The sequence below is a fragment of the Penicillium argentinense genome (assembly GCF_028826775.1).
Source record: "Penicillium argentinense strain IBT 30761 chromosome Unknown utg000011l_segment0_segment0, whole genome shotgun sequence".
Lineage (NCBI taxonomy): Eukaryota > Fungi > Ascomycota > Eurotiomycetes > Eurotiales > Aspergillaceae > Penicillium > Penicillium argentinense.
The window spans coordinates 325,635-345,610 of NW_026622670.1; the positions used below are offsets into that span (position 1 = coordinate 325,635).

Here is a 19,976-nt window from a genome sequence, read left to right on the forward strand (position 1 = left end):
TAACACACAAGAAACGAAGCATTCAAGGTGCAACCAGGTTCACAGTGCAAGTATCAATTCTAGCTGATTCCTCCGGATCTGTATCATGCGTTTGGCTCGAAGGCCTGATAATCGCTTCCATGATGATATGTCCGAGCAAGTTGAGGACCTCTGGAGAGTGACCGCCCGCAGCCTCGAGGGTTTTCGTGGACCACTAACAGAACTCCGATGAGTATGGAGGCTGTGCTAAATGAATGGGGGGGATGTGGACTCACGCATCGATCAAGGCTGATCTGGTGGAAATCGAAGTGCAGTCCGTCGAAGCCGACACCATAGACTGGAGCAGCCTCTTTTCCTCGAGCCTGGCGCTCGGAAAGAACGCAGCCTATAAGGCTCAACTCAGTACCGAAGCAAACAAGGAAAGGGTTCAGGCCTACCCATGAATTTCAAGAGATCAGCATTCGTCTGCTTCCTCTCCCCCTCAGATTCGGCTTTCATCAGAATAACACATTTGTCCCATTGTTCCAGGGATGGGTGATCCAGCACAAAATCAGCGTAAGCGACGATTTTGTGAAGATTGTGATCGTTGGAGGGTGGAACGACCGCAATAAACAACTGTTGACGAAGCGATAAGGCGCATCGCGTCATTTGACGGTCGAGCAGAGTGTCCCAGACGTTGAAGATAAGCTCGCACAACAATGCTCGTGTTGGGCCGTTTGTGATGCCGTCTTTGATCCTCGACATAGCGCTGACTGGAAAAATTGTCAGCATCAACCTGGAAACTTATGTCTCAGTGGAGCAAAATCACGCATCATCACGTCCATCTCGAGGTCATTCACTTTGGGAGACATCCATGGCTTCTCGTCGGGGTCTCTGGTGAGCCGAAAGATTGACATGACTTCTTCGACCATCAGGTTTGTTGGGATGAGAGTTTTGTGCTCGCGGAAGTAGGGATCCCAGAAGTCTGAAGTCTGGAAAAGGCCAGACTCTAGGAGATCGGCATCTACAGGTGCATTTCCTTCTCTTTGAGCCGTGTCACGACCCCCAGTGCAGCGAAGCAGAGAGGAGTAGCCGCCAATCCACATACTGCTGGCGGCCTGGCGAAAGAAAGGCAGATTCTGAAGATGAATGCAATTCGAAGAAGGAATTGGTGAGATGGGTACTGGGAGACGAGGAGTTGAGGGGCCGGACAACGGAAAAGAAGAAGCCGACGAGGCGAAGACGGGAAGGCACAACAAGACATCTCCCATGAGGGCGGCAACCATGAAAAAGCTAATCCGACCACTCAGTCAGCACGTGAGCCAATGTAGTTTCTTCCTTCAATCGCCCGGCAAGCTTTCTGGTACACGCGAGTTAAATCTGACAAGGTAGATAGTGTTGGATTTGCTACTGTATCTTACACAGTTTTGCACGGCAGTTTCTACTGTCAGTACAAGTGGTTTATGATTGGATAGCGTTACCTTCTTTGATGCTGGGACTATACTCCTTGCTCCAAAAGTCGATTACTTCAATGAAAAATTCGTGAATGGCTGATTGACTAGATGGCTGGCTGCGCTGGTGGCTGTAGGATGAGCAGATCACTTCCCATGGCAGGTAGGCGACAATGTGCTAGTTAGAGTGTGTAGTCTACTGCGGATCTTTTTAGAAATCAGAATTGAAATTGATTGTTGATTAAGTTAAACAAGTCTGTTATCTGAGCATGGTATTATCGGAAAGCTGTGTGGGTACTATGGCAATTTAAGCCCCACGAATGAACTAACAAAAAGCAAGCGCTCCAGTATGAAATTCTCATAAACATCGTGGTAGAAAAGAGTATTGATAGAAGTATCAGGAAGCAATGCTCATATTTGAGCTTCACTCGATGGTAATCTTCTTGGTGCCAGGGACAGTGGCCTTAGGCACCACGACAGACAGAATGCCATTCTTCAGGCTAGCCTTGACCTTGTCCTGATCGACGGGATTCGGGAAAGAGAAGTTGCGTGAGAATTCACCAACAATACGCTCCTTGGCCCAGTAGCGGTGTCCAGCCTGAGCCTTCTGGGATTTTTCCATGGTTTCCAGTGCCTGCTCACTGCCCGGCTCGGTGGTGTGGTATTCGCGCTGAGTGCGTCCCTTTACGACCAGGGTCTGCGGATCGGTAAATTCAATGTCGATGTTCTCCTGGGGGATTCCAGGAAGTTCACCGTCAAGATGGAACGCTTCTTTGCTCTCGCGGATATCGAATTTGGGAGCGAAGCTGCGTGTTGTGGGCAGGCTGTTGTTGCTTCGGTGGTTGTCATAGTCGTCCAGAAGACGGAAGAGAGGGGCGAAGTCACTCGTGGCAGGGAAGCTGGTCCGGAACAGAGACATGTTGGCGTTGTTGTGAGAGTTTGATGGGCAAAGAGCTGAGTTGATGCACTGGAGATTTGTAGCTTGGAGCTTAGTCTTGTAGATTTGAGTTGAGTCTGAGAATGCGAGAGGGCAAGGGGACGAGGGGGCTTTTATAGGCCAGAAACAGCGTCTTGATGCTTTCCTGGATCAAATACCGCTCCATGATTCCTTGAGTGACCATCTGGATCTCGTTGGTGCAAGTGCTTACGAGCTGTCACCAGCAGCTTCCAGCTTCTTGTAGATGTTTCTTCGCTTTTCTATGGGTCACGTGATTTCCCGAAACATACAGACCGCGTGGTCTTCCATTTCAGTGAGAGGGTATATCCGATGAGTAATAGTATTGGATAAGGAATGACCACTACGTGAAAGCGTGGGCCATGGTTTCTACAACTACATGTGAATAATCTTCGAATATCAGGCTCAACTCCGGCGTTCTGAGCTTTTCGATGGGACAAGAATTACCATTTCAGTAGCCTGGATTTCATTTTGGCATCAGCTGAAATCAAAATAAAAATTCGCAATGTGTACTACTCTAAGCTGCTCATACGCCGTGTAGAACAAAATACAACATCTGATGCTGTACTTGGTGTTTCTGTCCTGCTGTGTAGATTGATTCGGGTCTGCGATGACGTCAGCCATTAGTCAGAACGGCGAGAAGATCAATCGCAGAAAGTGGAGCGCTGGTGGAGTTGTTTATTCACTCCGCCAACCTTCATTTTAACCTCACCTTTCATCGCCCTTCCCACCACCTCGCTATTCATCACAACTCACAATGTCGCTCATTCATCATGTCTCCTCTATTGAGGGAATTGACCGTTATCAACAGAGCGGAATTCCCGAAGAGTTTACGCCTATTGCCCTCACACTCAGCTACGACGTCCTCCCGGCACGTAGTCGTCCAGCTTCGGTTGAAGAACAACCGCCAGAAACGCCTGCATACGAGGTTTCTGCTGTGAAAAGATTGGGTATGTGTGATTCCTGCCATATGAGAACATAGTATTAATATCTTCAAGCCCAGGTAATTTTCACAGTTCTTGCGTGCTGGGTCGCGTCGGGTATTCTATTTGGATATGCCGCGCTGAAGCCGGTCCTGGTGGAGGAGGGGGTGTACCACGACCAGTGCACCCATAGCGAGCTTAGAGAAGGGGTTACGCTTTGTGTTCAGCAGGACTTGAGGTATTTCAACTTCGGTAAGTCGATCTGGTTCTCTCACTAACAAAATACAGGCTCAATCTATGTTTCACTATTGCCTCCATCACCGCAAACGTCTCGGCACTCCCTGTTGGGACGATCCTAGATAACTACGGATCGCGACTTTGCGGTGTGATTGGCAGCGTGTTTCTTGCTGTCGGAAGCTTATTGATGTCAGCCTCATTCCTCTGGCCAGGTTTCAATGGACTCATCGCGGGCAACATTTTTCTAGCATTCGGCGGAACTTTTGTCTTCCTTCCGTCGTTCCAAATCGCGAACGCCTTTCCACGGCATGCCGGTCTTATCGTCGCGCTTGTGACGGGTTCGTTCGATGCCTCAGCCGCGGTTTTCCTCATCTACCGGCTTGTCTACGAAGCATCAGCCCGAACATTCTCACCTGAGAAGTTTTTCCTCAGTTACCTAGCCGTCCCCGTGCTGATTTGCCTGGCATTTTTCTCATTCATGCCAAAGCAAGATTATTATTCAGCACTCACATTGGAAAATCAGGTTGAAAGGGCCGAGGATGCAAGCCGCGACGCCCACGAGTCTGATTACGAGATCGAAACCGACCGGGAAGTACGACATGTACGCAGTAAACGTGCCCTGCGTCGGCAAAAGATCATTGATAATATCAATCGTGTCCTCGGCGACGAGGGTGAGCGACAGCAACGAGCTGAGCGCGAGGAAGATCGGCAGCAGGCAAGCCAAGTCTGGGGCATATTACATGGACTGCCGGCGCACAAGCAGATGGTGTCCCCGTGGTTTATTTTAATTACCCTGATGACCATCATTCAGATGCTGCGCATGAATTACTTCATTGCAACCATCCGAGCGCAGTACGAGTACATGATCGGCTCAGTCGATGACGCTGAACGAATCAACAACTTCTTCGATGTCGCCCTACCCATCGGCGGTATTCTGTTCACCCCAGTTATTGGCGTGTTGCTCGATCGTCTTAGTGTACCAGCGACGTTAAGCCTTATCGTGGCACTCACAACAATGACTGGTGTCTTGAATTCTATCCCTTCCACATGGGCGGGCTACTTGACTGTCATACTCTTCGTCCTGCTACGCCCGCTGTATTATTCAGCAATGTCGTATGTCTTCGCCCTCCCTTCCCTTCTAATTACTCATATATGAAGTATTCTAACTGTCGTTTAGTGACTACGCGACGAAAGTATTCGGCTTCGCGACATTCGGTAGGGTTTACGGCACCATCATTTGCCTGTCCGGACTAGTCAACTTCTCCCAGTACTGGCTAGACTCACTTACTCACAGCGCTTTTGAAGGGAACCCGGTTCCGATCAATGTGGGGTTGGTAATTGCCGGGTTCGTAGTCGGCCTTGCACTTGTCGGGTTTGTTACATTTGCGGGTCGACGGTTCAGACCCGAGGATAGCGGTCAGGCCGAGAGGGAGCCACTGCTAGTGGAGGAACGTGAGAGATGAAATACAGGTAATTACACTACGTAGATATCAATGAATTTTGATTATCTGAGCTCTCCGTGCTATCTTACTCGTATATGCGACTGATCATATACCTTGGAAGCAGACTGTGGTGTCCGCTGAATACATTGCATTAATAAAGCACCGATGGCCGGCCCTTGTACGGAAAGGGAAGGTATAAGGGTCAAAGTTCACTTTCAATCCATTTCGGGTCCACTTTATGCCCTTTTTTAGATTGATGGCTGATCCAACACCGGCAGATGGAAGGTTACTTGTTGAAGCTTCATCGACCGTACAAGATTAGGAGTGGCGATATCACCATCCCTGGAGGTACCTTACGTAGGTAACTGTCCGGATGATTTTGTAGCTGATCGTTCAGAAAACTGCTTGGGCGACTGTTTCGATGGCTTCTATAAGGTACAGAGCTCTATAATTCAGGTTCCAAGCCCGGCTCAAATTGGAAAATGGGCTCTGGCCGCAATACCCTTCTGTACCCTTGTTCTCTAACAATCATTGAAAGATGAAACGACTCAGATTCTATTAAATGTATATAAAGTCACGTGACTCGACGTGTTCCTTGACTGATTCGCTCGATGCGCAGCTGAACACCCCGGCATTTGAACTCCAGTTGATGAGTTGCTGTACCCGGGCGCTTAGTGGTACCAGGATACACCCAAATAACAAGTCAGAATGCCCTTCTACTCAAGCCGCATCGCTTTCGCAACCTTTGTTGTGAAGGGTCGGGTCTCTCAAGAATCTCTCGAACGTGATATTATGTACACGGCCTTCAAACCATGCCAGCAGCAACATCGGAACCCTTGAAGGGGTGTGGCAACCCGCGCGACCAAAAATGCCGCTGCGGCTGAACCACAACGCCTACGAGGTGGCATGGATCTGCCCCATGGAAGTTGAGCAGATCGCAGCCATGGAGATGTTAAACGAAGAACACGAGCGTCTACCACAACCACTAGGCAATACCAATACGTACTGCCTCAATATTCCACTATGGTAAGTTATCTGAAATTAAGCTCCTACACGCGCCGGCCAACTCTGCAGCAAATAATCGCAAACAGCCCGCAAAAATTTAGCAACTAACCATGGCAATGAGATCCAAGTCCGCCCTTCCCTCAAAGCCCCTGCAACAATCCCGGCAAAACAAAAGCCTCCGTAAAATTCCAAACCCTCGTCGAATCATGAACATGAAACGCAGCCCCCGTATACCAAGTATTCCGATACCCCTGCAGCGCATAAAGATCCCTATAAAACCCCGCAGCAATGCGACCTGGCGAAATAGTCAACTCAAAGGGAACATGACTATTAAACCGTAACAAATTCGCTCGTCCCGAATAATTGCCGCTGAACCCATTGTTTTGCAACTTGGAAATAAAATCCAATATATCGCCCTGCACATACTCCTCCGGGAGAGGATGCTGCGCGCCGTATTTCACTGTGAAGACACCGTCGACGGACGTGGGAGAGACGGAGTACGGACCGGGTAACTGTGCGACGGAGAATGGCGCGTCAGGACCTACGGATGAGGTGCTGAGGTTTGCTGGGAGGCTTGTTTTGCGAACGAGGCTTGTGTAGTAGCCTGCACTGGTGAATTCGTTGAAGAGGGTAGACTCGCGGTGGTCTGGGGTGAAGGGGATGAGGGTGGTGAGTTTCGGGGGGATGGTTATGAGGAGTTTCTTTGCTTTTATTATTCTTGTTCCGTCTAAGGTATTGACCTTGAGTTCGATGCCCTTGCTGTCTCTTTGCCGGGTTGAGATTACGGTACTTCTGTAAAGCACGTCTTGGCCCAGGATCTTTGACGCTCGATCGTAGATTTCGTGGTTGTTTCGACTTGTTGGGAGGATGACACCGGATGTGAAAGCGTTTATGACGTTGAAGCCGAAGATCTTGAAGATGTAGAGCGTTGGCTGGTTGAGGATGTCGCCGAGGCCTTGACCGAATTGGGAGATTGTGTAGGTGAGGTTTCCGATATCTGGGTATTTCGCGACGAATTTTTGGAAGGGGAGGAGAAGGTCTTCCGGGACGGGGTCTGGAAGGAAATAGCCTTCGTCGAGACTTGGGTATTGCGAGAGTTGTTGAATGTAGGCTCGGAGTGCGGCTGTAATATCTGGGGGTGTGTAGTTGGTTGCTTGTGCGGTGTCGATGTCCACGAAAGTGACGTTGGGCGGGTATAAGCCAGATAGCTTTTCTACTGAATAGGATACATTTAGTCGGTCGAAGTATTGCCTGATTGGTTCCTGGTCGTCGAAATAGTCAACGCCGCACCGTAGTTGACTGCTTGTTTGGTGGCTGAGTCGATGTAGATGTTGTTGTGGCCGCCCAGGGCGATTTCTTTCTCGACCAAGATGACGGATTTCCCTTCGTCATGGAGCCGGATAGCTGCGTATGTTCCTGAAGAACCACCACCAATAATGGCGACATCTTTGATGATAGGTTTTTTTACTTGACTGTGCCCGAGTGAGGTGAAGAGGGCGAAGCCGAGGAGCATGGCTTTATGCGGGAAGCAGGCCATTGTTTATCCTTGAAGTCGTCCCAAGTACTTACAATTGTGATGAAATGTGGTAATTTGAGACAGAGAGTTACAGCGATCTTAAGTATACGGTGCCTAGAAACTTCGGCTCGTTTTGCATTACCTGGCACGCGAGGTAATATTCCATGGTATACCCCAAGGTATGGTACAGATCAACAGCCCAATGACTCACATGTCTTGTGATATGTATAAATCCAATAAGACTTGAGACTTTTTTGTTGCTTTTTGAAGAAAAGCGGCTCCTCGTGGGCTCCAAATGGTCCCCATGGCCGAGGCGTAGACTGCTACTTACGATCCCTAATGAATACGAGTCAACGGTGAATTTCAATAGAGGTCGTGAAGGACAAAAAATTATAAAGTGGTATCCAAGGAAGCTGAGTTTCCTCTGTACAACACAACAAATTCAAGCGGTATTTCTTGGCGAACCTCTACGTTTGGAGCACGTCAGACCATTTTCCAACATGAGTCGCTCGTAGGTCATATGGCTGCTCTACTATCGGACTTTTTCGCACGCAATTCGCACTGTTCTTGGGAAAATCTTCGCTACGACCCTACACAGACTGTGTGGCCATCGATGGCCGTTCTGAAAGAAGTAGGAATATGATCATGTTTAGGCCTTCAAGCCTTGGTGGCATTGATTCTCAAATATATATCTGAGCTTGTAATTTCTGTGAGTATTATTCCAAAATAAAAAAAGAACGTTAAAACGCCGTCTAGAGTGCCTTGAACTGGCTCAAAACTAGAAAAGAAAATAATCAGTATCATGTTGGCGGTGGTGTGGTGGTGTGTTGCCAAGAAATCGTAACATACTTGCAGCGTGGGCGAGCTCGGCCTGGTTGTGAGCCTGCACGTGCAGACTGATATCTAGGAGCGCTCGGTAAAGATGGTCCTTGTTTGCGGTGTAGTAGGATTTGTCGTGAATACTGGCTCCCTCCGGAACCCTAGACATGAATCTCACGGTTAGCAACTCGTCATCACCGCTGATCGCATGATGGGATCGCCCGGAATGCGGGGAAAGGTCGTAACTTACCACGTGATGAAGACCAGCTTGCTTCGCTGTCCATCGCCGGTGGGCGAGTCGTACTTGAAGTCGACGACAGCATAGCGAGGCGTGTCGTCCTTGAAATGGGTCAGGAGCTCAGAGTAGTCCTTGTATTTGCCGGATGCTGCGACCGTGATCTTCTTATCGTGTGCGGAGGCCTCGTAGATGACGTAGTCGAGGTTGTCTGTTTCCTTGACCTCGTCAAAGAGGGTCTCGCACTCAGGCGTGATGGTTGCGAATCCTCGTGTCATGATAAAGTGTGTGAGAGTAGAATGAAGATGTGGAAGAGAAGGAGAGAGGAGAAAGTCCGGGGAGGGAGGAGATGGAGGAGAAGAGGAGTGATCTGCCGGTGGATCCATCAGGAGGCTGCTGTTGGTTCGCGGGGAAGCTGCCGCTTAGTCATGCGCTACATCTATGAAGAATGTCAACAAAGTGAATCCGTCGCGGAAGTCGCGTTGTCTGGAGGCGTGGGCTCGTCTAATTGCGTTCGCAAAGTCGACAATGCTGGGTGCTGGGATTGCCAGAGTCGAGTGCGTCGTTGCAGATCGGGCGTGGCCTTTAGCGTCTGTAGTTCAGTAGACTAAAGATCGATCGAAGTATAGCCTGCTATCGAGCTGTTCAGGTCGTCTGAGCACACTCCAGAAGGCAGGAATCAATCTGATCCAGGGGAGATTTGTGATGTTTCTCGTTTATATTCGATTGCCGCTGATGTGGTAAGCCGTGTATTTGAGATGGAATGGCCGCGGTGTGGGTGACGAGTTGCAATCAACAACTGTGAGCGAATTCACTTCAATTGGAATGTCACGGATTGCGCCCAAGTTAGTGAATCTCGAGCATTGAATTGAGGCTGGCTATGAGCCTATAGAGATGTGGGAGGTCTTCATCATGATTGTGCAGCTGCCAGCTGCCATGGTCGATAAGCTGGCCGAGGGCAAGAAGCCCTCGCAGGCTTACGCCATCATCATGGGCTTGAACCAAGTTTCCCGAGTCATTCAGTGCGTATCAGCAGCAGTGATGTACTCGCACGTGCGAGTGGTCTTCAACAAGCACGGCCGCCACTCCCTCTTTCTCCGGACGCTCCGCAAGAATGTGGTTCTCAGAGACTTCTGTCGAACTCTCGAGTTTGAAATCGACCATTGTGAGGGGCATCGAAGATGCCCAGAAGGTGATCGATTTACTCAAAGTCAAGTTCCCGTACCGTCAAACGCGGGAGGACTAGATGTGGCGGGTGATCCAGTACGGGTTCAAGCACCTGCTGAGCTCACCTACTTGAACCTAGGCAACACCGTCAACAAGAACAGCCTGAAACTGAGCCGGGTCGTTCGCAATCCGAATGTCTTCCGTTCCGGATACCTCGCTGGTTTGAAGTTGATGATGATCTGATGCCGCACGGAGGACACCGGATATGCAGCGCCCCAGGGCGCCGACCAGCCTCCCATTCGGGGTGAGGTCGCTCTCTGTGTGAGAAACCTGCAGGTAGGTTCTCGATATCTCTCTTCATTCTATCATGACTATCATACTAATGTGATCGCATCACAGGCCAAGGAAGGCATTGGCCCTTTCACAACGCTGTTGCTCCGGAACTTCCAGCACGGCCCGGAGATGCTTGAGGCATTCTCCAAGTGGGCAAAGATGCTGAAAGTTGTGGAAGTCGAATTCGCGCCTGGCGCCCTAGAGACCATCTTCAACCAGGTTTTCGAGGACCGTGGTCTGAAACGTCTGTAGACGCTGTTTCGAAGGTCGGACCGAAGCTGAACATTCTGGCCGTTCACGGCCGGTACTATAACGGAATGCGAGGCATTAGCCTGCCGAACTGATCGCACTTCGAAGCCTTCTCCGAGGCCATGCGGATCGTTGCCCCCCTGTACGTCGTTGGGTCAAATGGAATCAGAGGACATTCCAAGTCCTCGTACTTCGGGCTTGGGGCCAAGGACAATGCCCGGCCATCCAGCCCGGCGTTTCGACATCAAGGGGTCGGCGTACGGAATGGAGGATATTCTCGGGAAGTACTTCGAGAAGTCCCTACAGCGAGGACTCGTGCCGGCCGAGATTGCAAACACTTGCGCCGGCGGCAACGACGAGTGCCTCGAGCGGGCGATGGAGTGGGGTGTTGAAGTCTTCACTGACTTCAATATCGACGTTCAGCTGTGTTCCTGTGATCAGCTGGGAGAGGACAGAACTCCTTTTTCATTTTTCTTTATTTGACCTGCCTTTTCTTTCTTCCTTCATTTTATTTCTGTTTGGTTCATTTTTACTTGTATTTTTGTTTTATTCATAATAAGTCCCTCTTAGAGGGCGTTTTGCTTAAATGCATAAAGCATACCAAAACTCTGCTTTGTCTCTTGATTCGTAGCGGCAATCAGTAGTCTCGTCTCATTTTATCAAGCGCTGGTAGGTTTTTCCCATAATAGTTGTATTTCAACACCCCCAAAATCGAGAAACGAATGTATATCTTGGTTTCTGACAGATTTACTTATTATGGAACCGTCAACTCTAGTATACCTAGACGCTCAATCATGACACAGTTTCCAGGGGAAGAAAGCCTCAGCACTCAAGCAAGTCTTATCATTTACAGAGCAAATTCTCTATTTTTATACCCTTCATACCCTCGGGAGCAATATTGCGATCAATTCCTCGCCAGGAAGATTTAGGTCATGTGACATCTCAACTGCCCATTGGTAGATAGCAATGGCTATCAAGTAAATAGCAGGGAATTTACATGGTCTCGACCTCCCTTCATCCTCTACGATCATCATCATGTCCCTCATCACTTACGGCAATAACTGCTGGCATCCCCCAGGAAGACTTCGTTAACTATTCCTCCAGAGCGCACCATCCGCTTCTCCTCCCACCCTCTCCTTTCCAAACGCCCCTCGCGCCACTGTCTGGGATGGTCTGTCCTTGCACGCGACCAGATCTTGGTACCGGGACCACACAGTGGGATCTAACTCCCGCGGCTCCTTTTAATCGCGGTCTCATTCTTGGGGTGTTGATCGATACTTAGGGTGCGGCGCCACGAGATTACAAACTTACAAACTAGAGAAACTAGTCGCAGAAGATCATCTTGCGCAACTTTTTGTTATGGGCCAACCGTCGAGTTTGATCCCACCTGCTTGGCAACTGATCTGGCCGTGTGAAACGGAGCCATTACATGGCCAAGTCAGAACTAGACTAGACCGTGTGAGTGGTGCGTATAGAATCGACAAATCTTGAGACAAACTGATTGCGATGGGATGTAAAATACCTGAACTTTCAGCTAGAGGACGCGGGGGAATGCTACCACGTTGCGCGCGGTCGGTTCAAAAGGGGTTTTATCCACTACCTTGGACTTGATCAACGCACCTAGAAAAGTCTTCCAGGACACAAGGTATCCTGGGAACACTGGTATAATATATCGACTCTTTGTCAAAGGCTGATATAATTGTATTCCCACAACAAACCAGACCCCTTTCCGAGAGACTGACCTACATTTCCTCCCGAGCTGATAATATGGCAGCCTAGTCCCCTTTACCCTACAGGGCTGAACTAGGGGGCCGGGCCAAACCTTCCTCTCCCTGCAGTTTATCACTTGAAAATACAAGTCACTCAGAACGAAATTCTGATTGGACCCTCACACATTCTCCAACGTCGCAAGGCTACGTCACATTACTATAAATGCAGGGCTATCTACAGAATCCGATAGGTCCGGTCTTCCCGATTCCTTCGGGGATTGACACGGGGATTGACAAGTGTCTAGAGTTTCCTTGGCACCTCTTGAGATCAGCCCGAGGGTTAGGATAAAGTACGATATTCGTGCGACGTGAGCTGTAATCACCACTGGATCGTTGAATTTATGCCTGTGGATAAATCTCAAATTCTACTATACATCAAAACCAGTTCCACCTACCTATCTGCACACACCGATACTGTAGTACAAATTATCAATGTGAATCAAACGGTCAAGCCTCACCAGTTTTAGCACAAAACTCGACGCAAACCCACACGGAGTTCCGTCCGAGTATCCAATCACGGTATAGATCTGCAGTATCACAATCAAGGGGCACCGACGGGCGGGGCCGGACGTTTCTCTCTTAACTACTATACTACACTATTGCACTACTGTAGGTGCATTAGTGCAGTGAGTCGGCCTCAATTTGAGGTCGGGGTACATTCGAAAATTCTAGCGTGCACTTATCCACCACCACACTAATACACTAATGTAAGGGCGGTCTGGAACCGCGGGTTTAAGTAACATTATGTTTTAGATAGCACTATACTAGAGGTATAAGATCATCGATGAGACATATTACGTAGACTGTATATACATTGTGCAGCACGATGAAAGCACCCTACAGCTCACACGCATAGTCGTAGGGTACCATAATGATGAAAATATTACACGAAATAAGGGCGCCCAGTGCGGCCAGGTTCGAGGTCGAAGTCGAGATGGAGAGCCTCTGGCGGGACCGGACACCAAGAAAAATACTCTAGTATCAGAAAAAAAACCAAAAGCAAATGTCAAAAAAAAAAAAAAAAAAAACGCCAGGGGTATGATATGCGTGGAACGATCATGATCTGATTGTATATACCTATACCCGTCCGGGAGGATTCAATGAACCCATCCGTTTTCATGATTCGCGTGCGAATCGAGTCCAAATACTTTGTGAGTAGTGTGCAGTTGCAATATTTTCTGTATAGGCCAACTTCGCCGGGAAGAAGGCTGGTACACTCCACTTTGTGTGGTGTGGGTTTGAAAAGGGAAGAAGAAAGGTGGAAAAGTGTAATGCGAAAGCGACAAGGCGACGCTGGTGAATGATGCGAAAGTCGAGAAGGGAAATAGTCGTGGTGCGGAGATGTTCTAGTCGTGCGCTTGAGAACGCAGGTGGATCTCTTCCACGGGCAACCCCTCTTCGGAGGGGACGTGTTGGTAGGAGCGTCGCTTGCGGTTTTGGATTAGACGGTACATTCCGGTGAGAATACCGCCGACAGAGCAGGCGACGAGAATGAAGATTAGGAGGCCGCCGACGCCGCGGATTACCTCGTAGGCTCTGTAAACGGCCTTGGCGACTTCTTTTGCGTCGGCGTATGTTTGTTGGGTGTCATCGTCGTCGTCGTCGGAGCCCATGTCCATGTCCACGCCCATTGAGTCATGGTCGGCACTGGCTGTGTCGGTGTCGTGGTTGTTGATGACTTCCTTGTCGTCGCTAGCTTCAGTGGTCTTAGCGTCGTCGTCGTCATTGTTGACCTGGTTGATGATGGACGGGTCGTCCGGAGACGGGCCGATGGAGGAACCCTGGAATCCGACGGCCTTCCAGTTGCTCGGGATATCGCTGCGGTGGACACGAGACTTGCCCATGGTGTTGCCGTTGACGTCGAGGGCCTCAGCGGAAATCCAGTCCATGTAGCCGTCCACAATGTACATAGTCTCGAAATCAGTCTTGTTGGCGTGTCCAATGAGCACGTCGCCGCCGCGGTCGTAGGCCTTTGCGTAGAAGTTCCATCCAGCGACGTCGGTGGCTCCGTTCCAGCTGACGTGGATGATGGTCGTGGTATCGTCGTCGTTGGTACCATAGACCGAGGCAACGACGTCGGGAGGAGCTGCGGGACGACCAATGAATTCGCCCTTGTAAGCGCGGTAGGTCGAATAGCGTTGCGAGACGAAGCGGGCCGTCATCAGCACATCGCCGTTAGGAGCGTGCTCGCTCTGGTAGCCCCGCTCACTCCAGCCGGCGAACACGTTGCCGTTGGGGAGAGACTGGACGCTGCCACGCAGACGCGTCAGATTGCTGTCGGGACGGTTGATGCGCTTGATAACGCGAGCCTTCATGGTGGCGGTGTCCAGTTCGATGTACAAGGCGGAGGACATGTTCTCATCATTACCACGCTCATCTGAGGCGTTGTTCAGCATCGAGATCACATGGGTGGTGCCGTTGGAAGACACGAATTTCACATCATGCTGCTTCGAGAAAGTAAAGTTCATATCGAAATCACTCTCCAGGCCACCCAGGCGCCACATGATCTGGCCCGTCTCACCTGAGATACCATAGACGGTGTTGGTGAATCGGAGCGAAATAATATAATCGCCGGCCTCGTTCTTGTCGACCGCGTTGATATGGACATAATCCCATCCCGGCTTACCCCACGGGGCATCCCACGCGTGGAACATGTTGGACTCGTGCAGTGCCACGCTATCCCTGCTGTCCCACTGCGCCAGCACCTCGCTGGTCTGCATATCCAACTCGACGAAACCACCCACCACGACCCAGCTTTCCTCTGTGGGGCGTCCAAAATCGGCCATGTTGATCACCTGGGGGTTGTAGGTGCAGGCCACCGCGGTCTTGCCGCCGGGCAAGATGTTGAACTCGTGCATGTTAAAGTCATGCAGCGCATCCGGTTGGTGCACCCTAGTTTGCTCCTTATAGTGTTTGTCCAGCAGCACGCCGTTGCCCTTGCTTCCTCCATCGAGCTCCCAGTTCAAGATAAACGACAGGTAGGTCTCGTTGTCGATGTTGGTGACGGGGCGGAAGTCGAATACGTTCCGGTTGTCGTACTGGAGGGAGCCGGCCCAAACCAGTTTGCCATCGCCATCGTAGATATACGGACCGACCTGATATTGCTGGTACTTCTGGGTGGGCTGTTCGGGGGAGATCTGGCCGTAGGGGGCGACGAACCAGTATCCCGGGGCTGTCCGTTCGCGATCATGATACGTGATTTCCCATTTCAATGCGCGGACCTCGGGGAGCTTTAAAAAAGAGAATCAGCAGAGGCCAGAGGAAAACGGTGGAAGGGGGAACGGACAGTCACAAAGGACATCAAGTCAGCATCTTTGCGCTGCGCGACAGCCGTATGCAGGAACAATAATGACAACACGGCCGAAAACAACATAGTGAAGGAGTGGCTAGGGAAGCACGAGATCTTCCCCCGTCGGAATAAGGCAACAGCGAAAAGAACGAAGCAGACGGAGGGCAAGGGGGAAAAGGAAAAGTGGAGGAGAAGGGAAGGGAGGGGAGGCTACAAGATCATTGCCCAGCGACGAAGCATTGGGGCGTCCCAACTTTCAAAACGAGTGGAGAGCAGGCTGAGCCAGGGAGGGAAAAGGCAGGAGACGATTCCCACTTTTTTTTTCTTTTTCCCGCGCCGACAGGGCTCAGGGGAGCGCGTGGAATCTGACGATCCAGGCGACTGCTCTTGGCATTGTTTCGGACGGTGGAGCCGCGTGGAGAGCAGCGTCGAGTGGCGCCTCGCGACCCGGAGATGCGAGAGTCTTGGGAGCGAAGGCGGACTGCTTTTCCTCTCGTATTGGACTCCTGTTTTGTTAACTGGGTCCACAGAGGTCCGAGTTGAGGGCAGAGTCCATGCCCCCGGTCGACTCGGACTTGATTGCCTGTATTTGTTAATCCAGCCAGCAGTCGCCACAGCATGCGAGACTCGACTCCTGTCAGAGCCATTGCACAGTATCCATCAACTGCAGTGCGTACCGCGTACGTACTCGCCAACGCAAGAAGCAGAAGGAGACTAGCCGGTTCAACCGAGCAGAACGGAGACGACACGAGGCCGGGCGATTGTGACTGGCGGACCGTCTCCACGTCCATTGAGAAGGCTTGGCAGTCTAGCCGTTGTGGGTAAGTCACCTGCCCGGCGTTCTCGTAGTACTCACAGCAATTGTACTGTCCTTCCCTCCACTACCTTTACTTAGGGTATTCAGGAACAAGCACAGAAGAAAATGATAAGATCCTCAGGGGAGTCTGGCCCACCGCGGCTGACGATGACGATCGGCTCCATGGTCAAATGGCTCTTTCTACATCTGACACTCAACGGCAGACGACTCCACTTTTTCTAGCGTCGGCATTTGCCCACGTTAAAATGCTAAAAAAGTTTAGACCTGAAGATGGTGGACGCGATGTCGACAAGCACGCTGTCATCGAGGCGAAGCATGGACTAACGCTCACTACCGTAAGCCTACTACTGAGTCTCACTAAGGCTTAATTCCCGGATACGAGCGCCTCGTGTTCAGCCCGCAGCCCTTGGAAGGTTATTATGAGCTGCGTTGAGTGTGGACGGATTGAAATTAAGATTCTGAGGATAGGCATGATCTTCATTATTCAAACTCACCTCGTTCATATTACTAACATGGTTCCCGTGCAGTTATTAGCACGGGCCCTTTAGGTACTCCAGTCGAACTGGCAAGCGAAGAGATCAAAAAAATAAAATAAAAATAAAAATAAATGAAAATAAACGGAAAAATATACATTGGGGCTGTTAAGCACAGGCAATCAACGCTTGCAATAGATTGGACGACGCGTCCGGCGCATAGCCCTCAAGCAGATGAAGCAGACGCGTAGCCCGCAACGGCTGGCTCCGCCGTCATATGTGGCTCGTATGCTAGCAACTCCGCGACCGCGATGAACAAAAAGCCCTCCGTCCTAAACAGATCCGTCAGATCCAATGTCGGCGGCAACACTTGCTCGCACACGCTGCGATCGACCCGCGCGATGCTGGCGGGTCCCGCATGCACGATGGCGTCAACAGCCAGCGCCCATGCAAGGGGGTTATACAGAACACCTTCATGCGAATAAAACCCGTCGGCTGGCTGGCCTGTACGGACGCTTTGGAGGTGTGCGTTCGTGACGCCGGCGCCCCGCACATCGTGGAGTCGAACCGACGCGTTGGGCCCGGACTGCGGCTGAACGATCTCGTCAGGGGTTGAGTAGATCGTGGTTGTCGGCACGTAGGCGGAGTCGCCGTCGTCGTTGCGGAAGGTCTCGATGAATGTTGACGTGTAGTTTTTTTGCCAGACGGATGGGGTGCAGGCAGGCAGACCGAGCGTGAGGCAGAGCAAGGGACGTATACGGTTCGGAACCGTGGAAGTCGGGGCCGATGGCGATGAAGTCTTGGACGACGGGTCACGTCGAGAGCCAGTATTCAGTGCCCATTGTGTGTCGAGGCCGCCCTGCGACCAGGAGATCACGGCAACGGATTTGCCGGTCTGTGTGGCGATGTAGTTGATCGAGTAGGCGACGTACTCGGCGTTGACCTGGGCTTCGGAAAGCGAGGCTTACGGGATATTCACCCATACCACGTCGACGGCGGTTTCGTTGCCCAGTTTTCGGAAATTATAATAGTAGGTCATTCCCGCTAGGACTGCTATGCCTGAGACGAGCACAACTGGTATCTTTCCGTTTCGTCCGTACTCAAAGTCGTCCGGTACGTGGATGGCGGCGCGGAGCTTCTCCTCTGTTACCGAGAATGGAGCATCGCCGGCTGCTTGAGACGGGTATATTTGCTCATTAGCGGTGGGGTTGCTGCTATGAAGCGAATTGATCAAGATCAAGGTGTCCGTTCAAGAATGTGACGATATCGTCCGGCACCAGTCCTGCGTTTGTGATGTTCTCGGCGACATCTGCGATAGTGGCTGTTCCGATCGATAAAGCATCGAGAGAGCTGACAGCGCGGATTGAGCGGAGTCTGGTGTCGCGATTGCATCTGGCTGTTGAAGAAGGGATAGTACATTCGAAAGGGCAAGTGGTGTCTCGTCCGCGTGTTCGGTTACCACATTGGCGAGAGTGTCGATGAGGTTGGAATTGGCGACACTGCAGCCACGCCGGCCAGGATGACGTTGACCAACAGACTTCTCCTCATCGCGACGACTCTACCCTGTTCGGTCGCACCAATTCTTCACCCGGACGCGATTTCACACAGCTCTAATGCAGCACGTCTCGCCTGTTCCTGCAGGACTCTATACGATGTCATAGCTTTGGCGCCAGGAACCGACATCCGCAATTAAATAGCGACTGCATGATCAGCATGAAAAATAATCGGTCCACTCATCCTGTCCTTGCCATGGCTGGCAGCCTATTTCGGTTGCTAGTCAGAAGAATTTTTTAAGACACCCATAGGAAAACCCTGGAACTACAGAGTGGAACGATGAAAATCTTGCTGGCCCTGAATGGATCGATCAAATTCCGACTACACCAGCAAGATCTAACATGTTGTGCAGTGAACAGAGAATCGATCAAGGCGAACTACCCATGGTGCTCTGTTGTTCCCCTCGTTTGTGAGGGATCGCCAGGGCTATAAGACCACTGGATCTTATCCTGCTGCGGAATTGACAGCGATCAAGACACAGGCACAATGGAGGCGCAGCTTACGAGGAGGGGACCTATCAGAGCAGGATGAAAGATTCATTCAGGGCAAAACGAACAAAAGACTCTACTTCTGTCGCTTTGACAATGCTTTGACTCCGCGCAGATCATCGAATCACCCCGTGGGGCAGGCAATGCTGACTCGTCAGAAACTCTGCCCATATCGATACGACTACCCCGAGCAGTCTCATGTGTATCTGCAACGACAAGAAGCAGCCACGCAGGGCTGAATGATGCCGGGAACCACGGGTGTCATGCGCCCAGTTGACCCTCAGTCCAGGCCACGCCAATCCACGTTCGCCAGGGATCAAAAATAGAGCTTCTCCACAGGGCGGGATGGTGTGCTACCCGCCCGTGCTGATCGAAAGACATGCGGATCAGATTATTCTCAAGACTCGCCCGCTCGGATGCTACTTGCCTTCGAGGGTTGATGACCCTTTCAGCGCGCGCTCCTGCCTTATCAGCGACGATCTGTTGTACCGTGGTGTTGAATGGCATTTCAATGCATATATCTGGCCTGGTGCTTGCCACCGCGGTATCGGGTGTAGACGTGGTCTCGGCTAAGGGTCGGCCTTTTCTTGTGCACACTCAGTCATCGGGGGATATCCTGCCAAGAGTTGGCATGGCAGAATTTCAAAGCCCCCGGCTATTATGGCTATGGTGACGACGATTACGACTACGATGGCGACGATAATTCAACTGACGACCGACATTCGACATTCTTGAGGCAAAGTTACGACGAAGTACATAACAATGCCGATCGACGGCTGTTCTGCTAGGGATTGAGCCGGAGGAGACGTTGCCATTCAGTGTGTCATGTCATTGCATTTGACATTGGATCGGGGTCAGCATTGACCTGCAACAAAAGCAACGAACGTCTTGGTTGAGTGTTGCGATGACGGTGGATATATACAGGATGTTCCATGCGAGTTACTACGAGTCGATCATGGGAACTGCTTGGACAGTATGGCAGTCCGTGGTTGCAGTGGGTGAATACGCCCCGATCAGGACCTGCGCCCGAAGCCGATGTTTCAGAGACATACGACGGTCTCTTCTCTAAGTTCTGCTCAGACTCTACCCTAGGGTACAGTGTTAGGGTGGCTCTTAAATAAGAGTTGGGTCCCACGCGGTTTTGTAGTTGGAGGGTTCCACACGAGTGTAACCGTCCCGGCCAGTTGGGCCGGCTACCACCGTTGCACCCAAGGGGGTCATCGAGCATGTGCATGCCACACCTGGCATTCACCCGTAAACACTTACAAACAGCATCTGTACACAATTATCTGCCCC

At 50.9% G+C, this 19,976-nt stretch overlaps 10 protein-coding genes across 10 annotated transcripts; 4 read left to right on the forward strand and 6 right to left on the reverse strand.

The window, feature by feature from the left end:
• Positions 1-22: 22 nt before the first annotated feature.
• N7532_011123 (Restriction endonuclease type I HsdR N-terminal) lies at positions 23-1,064 on the reverse strand (the record flags this gene model as incomplete). Its single annotated transcript, XM_056623614.1, has 4 exons — positions 23-193; positions 255-364; positions 417-731; positions 788-1,064. The coding sequence occupies 4 exons, from the start codon at positions 1,062-1,064 to the stop codon at positions 23-25; spliced, it is 873 nt and encodes a 290-aa protein (XP_056468602.1).
• A 769-nt stretch (positions 1,065-1,833) lies between these two features.
• Positions 1,834-2,328, reverse strand: N7532_011124 (Hsp20/alpha crystallin family protein; the record flags this gene model as incomplete). The annotated part of the gene is made up of 1 exon (XM_056623615.1): positions 1,834-2,328. One exon carries the CDS (start codon positions 2,326-2,328, stop codon positions 1,834-1,836), a length of 495 nt encoding a protein of 164 aa, XP_056468603.1.
• Positions 2,329-3,121: 793 nt separating this feature from the next.
• On the forward strand, positions 3,122-4,987 carry N7532_011125 (putative MFS transporter; the record flags this gene model as incomplete). The annotated part of the gene is made up of 4 exons (XM_056623616.1): positions 3,122-3,314; positions 3,363-3,525; positions 3,576-4,637; positions 4,702-4,987. 4 exons carry the CDS (start codon positions 3,122-3,124, stop codon positions 4,985-4,987), a joined length of 1,704 nt encoding a protein of 567 aa, XP_056468604.1.
• Positions 4,988-5,834: 847 nt separating this feature from the next.
• N7532_011126 (Ankyrin repeat protein) lies at positions 5,835-6,079 on the forward strand (the record flags this gene model as incomplete). Its single annotated transcript, XM_056623617.1, has 2 exons — positions 5,835-5,992; positions 6,058-6,079. The coding sequence occupies 2 exons, from the start codon at positions 5,835-5,837 to the stop codon at positions 6,077-6,079; spliced, it is 180 nt and encodes a 59-aa protein (XP_056468605.1).
• A 32-nt stretch (positions 6,080-6,111) lies between these two features.
• N7532_011127 (amine oxidase, flavin-containing superfamily) lies at positions 6,112-7,484 on the reverse strand (the record flags this gene model as incomplete). Its single annotated transcript, XM_056623618.1, has 2 exons — positions 6,112-7,187; positions 7,262-7,484. 2 exons carry the CDS (start codon positions 7,482-7,484, stop codon positions 6,112-6,114), a joined length of 1,299 nt encoding a protein of 432 aa, XP_056468606.1.
• A 755-nt stretch (positions 7,485-8,239) lies between these two features.
• N7532_011128 (actin-binding ADF family protein) lies at positions 8,240-8,819 on the reverse strand (the record flags this gene model as incomplete). Its single annotated transcript, XM_056623619.1, has 3 exons — positions 8,240-8,265; positions 8,337-8,467; positions 8,557-8,819. 3 exons carry the CDS (start codon positions 8,817-8,819, stop codon positions 8,240-8,242), a joined length of 420 nt encoding a protein of 139 aa, XP_056468607.1.
• Positions 8,820-9,453: 634 nt separating this feature from the next.
• On the forward strand, positions 9,454-10,293 carry N7532_011129 (uncharacterized protein; the record flags this gene model as incomplete). The annotated part of the gene is made up of 3 exons (XM_056623620.1): positions 9,454-9,928; positions 9,980-10,029; positions 10,108-10,293. The coding sequence occupies 3 exons, from the start codon at positions 9,454-9,456 to the stop codon at positions 10,291-10,293; spliced, it is 711 nt and encodes a 236-aa protein (XP_056468608.1).
• Positions 10,294-10,449: 156 nt separating this feature from the next.
• N7532_011130 (uncharacterized protein) lies at positions 10,450-10,773 on the forward strand (the record flags this gene model as incomplete). The annotated part of the gene is made up of 1 exon (XM_056623621.1): positions 10,450-10,773. The coding sequence occupies one exon, from the start codon at positions 10,450-10,452 to the stop codon at positions 10,771-10,773; it is 324 nt and encodes a 107-aa protein (XP_056468609.1).
• Positions 10,774-13,405: 2,632 nt separating this feature from the next.
• N7532_011131 (uncharacterized protein) lies at positions 13,406-15,432 on the reverse strand (the record flags this gene model as incomplete). The annotated part of the gene is made up of 2 exons (XM_056623622.1): positions 13,406-15,289; positions 15,346-15,432. The coding sequence occupies 2 exons, from the start codon at positions 15,430-15,432 to the stop codon at positions 13,406-13,408; spliced, it is 1,971 nt and encodes a 656-aa protein (XP_056468610.1).
• A 1,432-nt stretch (positions 15,433-16,864) lies between these two features.
• N7532_011132 (putative lipase) lies at positions 16,865-18,102 on the reverse strand (the record flags this gene model as incomplete). Its single annotated transcript, XM_056623623.1, has 3 exons — positions 16,865-17,581; positions 17,624-17,852; positions 18,098-18,102. 3 exons carry the CDS (start codon positions 18,100-18,102, stop codon positions 16,865-16,867), a joined length of 951 nt encoding a protein of 316 aa, XP_056468611.1.
• Between the last annotated feature and the right edge of the window lie 1,874 nt (positions 18,103-19,976).